Source organism: Amphimedon queenslandica, unplaced genomic scaffold (genome assembly GCF_000090795.2).
Source record: "Amphimedon queenslandica unplaced genomic scaffold, v1.1 AMPQUscaffold_11025, whole genome shotgun sequence".
In the NCBI taxonomy this organism is placed as follows: Eukaryota; Metazoa; Porifera; class Demospongiae; order Haplosclerida; family Niphatidae; genus Amphimedon; species Amphimedon queenslandica.
The window spans coordinates 6,772-8,167 of record NW_003548730.1 but is presented as its reverse complement, the minus strand read 5'-3'; the positions used below and the strand labels follow the sequence as shown (position 1 = coordinate 8,167).

Genomic DNA, 1,396 nt, shown 5'->3' with positions numbered 1-1,396 from the left:
ATATAATGAATCTATATATTGGCTATAAAGCAATATAGTAGGTAACAACAGCAGTACAGCAACTCAGTAAACATTTGTGCATTACAACTTATATGTAACGGCATGATTCCAGAACATCCTGATTAGCCATTACCACCTATTTCATTATTGTTTAATTGTATGATATGTGTCAACCCTATTACATGTCAAGTGGCTACATTTTTCAAATTCATGGAGCTGTTTCCACTTCTGGTTAGTGCTAGGCAAATTATGTTAGCATAATTTGGAGCATAATAGAGCAAGTTATTATACTGGCATATACATGTAATTAGAGCATAACGGGTCAAAAATTTCTGGCACTATGCCCCTGACCACATGACTTCAATTCAATATGGCAATAGTACAAGTACTAGTACAACAAGCCAACTGCTAGTACCCACCTATGCAAGTGTGGTGAGTCCAATGACTTAAACTATCCTATTTTCCAGATTCTGGCATTTTTACAATAAATACAATTATATTAAATGTATGTACATGTAGAACTTGGCAGTTGATATATGAGCGTATGATGAGCATAATTGGATTCATTTCAAAGCATAATTGGATGGAATTTGGGCTGCACCTAAAAGCATACTAGGCCAAAAACTGAAGCCATAATTTACATAGCCCTACTTCTGGCCCAAACTCAGTTGGGATACGGTATAGTTGATATCTTCTTTCTTACAAATGTTAAGACCAGTTCTCTTGTGTATTGTCCTACTCCACTGCTTTAACATATCTTCAGGTAATCATTAGTACAATATCTTCATTATAATGACCTGTACTGTATATTATATTAGCTAATGATGAGGAATCATCCTCTTGTCAGGCAGCAGCTACTTTATCTTGTGAGGATATTAAGAATTATTGGCCAGAGAGTTCATCAGGATATTATAATATAATAGGCAAAGGAAATGAAAGGAGATACATGTATTGTGATATGAAGGAGCTGGAACTAGCTCAAGCATGTGGTTCAGGAAAAGGATGGACAAGACTAGCATATCTGGATATGTCTAATGCTACACAGAACTGTCCTTCTGGGTTTGGACTGTACCAGTCAGGAGGAGTTAGAGCTTGCGGCAAACCATCATTATTCAATGGCTGTGTATCAGTTCAGTTCCCATCTAATGGTATCAGTTATTCTCAGATATGTGGTAGAGTAACAGGATATGTGTTTGGTTCTATAAATGCTCTTTTTACTGATGTTGTCACTGATGCTGAAGGTGTTACTATTTCTCGTGGACCTTCTCAACAACACGTATGGACACTAATTGCTGGTCATAGTGAATCAACTAACTCATCATATTCATGTCCATGTAACACTGGTAGTTCAGTATCCGTTCCAGATTCTATTGGTAATAACTACTTCTGTGAATCA

General features: G+C 36.5%; 1 protein-coding gene across 1 annotated transcript in view; it reads left to right on the top strand.

The window, feature by feature from the left end:
- Window positions 1-527: 527 nt before the first annotated feature.
- Window positions 528-1,396, top strand: part of LOC109589678 (uncharacterized) — a gene marked incomplete at its 3' end in the record, with an annotated part of 3,150 nt that continues 2,281 nt past the window's right edge. The window contains exons 1-2 of the mRNA XM_020005725.1: window positions 528-763; window positions 819-1,373. Of these exons, the coding sequence (XP_019861284.1) occupies window positions 706-763; window positions 819-1,373 (613 nt within the window). The remainder of the gene's footprint in view (window positions 764-818; window positions 1,374-1,396) is intronic.